Raw genomic sequence first — 1,179 nt, forward strand, 5'->3', positions numbered from 1 at the left:
GAGCTGTGCCCGGCCTCGCCGGGCGACGGCGCCAAGGGCCACGCGCCGCGGGCCGAGGGCGGCGCCGAGGCCAGGCCGCCCGAGCCCGGCGCCTTCGAGATCGCCGCCTCCACGGGCTTCCTCACGGACTTGACGCTGGACGACATCCTCTTCGCCGACATCGACACGTCCATGTACGACTTCGACCCCTGCACGTCGGCCGCCGGCGCCGCCGCCAAGGTGGCTCCCGTCTCCGCCGACGAGCTCCTCAAAAGCCTCGCTCCCTACAGCAGCCAGCCAGTGACTCCGAGCCAGCCTTTCAAAATGGACCTCACGGAACTGGACCACATCATGGAGGTGCTCGTGGGCTCCTAAAGCGCGCCGGCGCCCTCGGCGCTCTGCATGCGGCCTCGCTCGCCCCTCTCCGCAAGGCAAGGCTCGCTCTAGGTTTGGCTTCGAGCAGCGTTGGAGTGCCTTCATCCACCTACGACCACTGCTAATGTCTTGGGTTGTTTTCCTTTGCTTAACGTGGTTCCTCAAGGAAGACCGACTAGCCCGGTGCCGGAAAGAGTAGGTAGTGTAGACGACGTTCTGTTATTATGACAAGAAAACACAAAAAAAAAAATCAACAAAAAAACATTGTAAAAGCTAAGCACAAGGATTATGTTGGGGAAAGCTGTAAATTGCATGTGCATATTTGTCTATTTTTTCTATAAGTTTTATTGCAAGAGGTAAACAAAGGAAAAAAAATTATTATTTAGATAATCTCCAAACCATTTTAGCCCTGTATAGGTTGACTTAGCAATTCAGCCTTTTGGAGGCATTAACCTGCTCCTCTCTAAGTGTTGCATTTACATGGCTGTTTAGAAACTGCTGCCCAAATTTATTTTATATTTTTGTACAGATTCTGCAGTTTATGATATTGTTTTTTCTAAAAAAAAAAAATGCTGTTTATACACACACACACACAAAAAAATAGCTATTTTGATAGGATTTGCTCACCTAGTTCCTGCGTAATTCAGATGTACAAGAACCACTTGTACTTTTATACAGAGCTGTAATGTTTTCTATGTGTATGGTGCAAAGAGGAAAAAACCAATCGGGATCCCACAAGCCCGCAGTTGGTTTCCCTGGATGCAAACGGAGCAAAGTGCTTTAAGGAAGGGCCGGGGCTGCTCGGGGTGCTCGTGAGCCGCGTTC

The 1,179-nt window shown here is 50.6% G+C and overlaps 1 protein-coding gene across 1 annotated transcript in view; it reads left to right on the plus strand.

The window, feature by feature from the left end:
- Positions 1 to 887, plus strand: part of SERTAD2 (SERTA domain containing 2) — a 5,054-nt gene extending 4,167 nt beyond the window's left edge. Inside the window, exon 3 of the mRNA XM_026033987.1 lies at positions 75 to 887. Within this exon, the coding sequence (XP_025889772.1) occupies positions 75 to 354 (280 nt within the window). The 3' untranslated portion in view covers positions 355 to 887. The remainder of the gene's footprint in view (positions 1 to 74) is intronic.
- Positions 888 to 1,179: the final 292 nt, after the last annotated feature.

Source organism: Nothoprocta perdicaria, unplaced genomic scaffold (genome assembly GCF_003342845.1).
Source record: "Nothoprocta perdicaria isolate Ctin4 unplaced genomic scaffold, notPer1 scaffold_138, whole genome shotgun sequence".
Classification (NCBI taxonomy): Eukaryota; Metazoa; Chordata; class Aves; order Tinamiformes; family Tinamidae; genus Nothoprocta; species Nothoprocta perdicaria.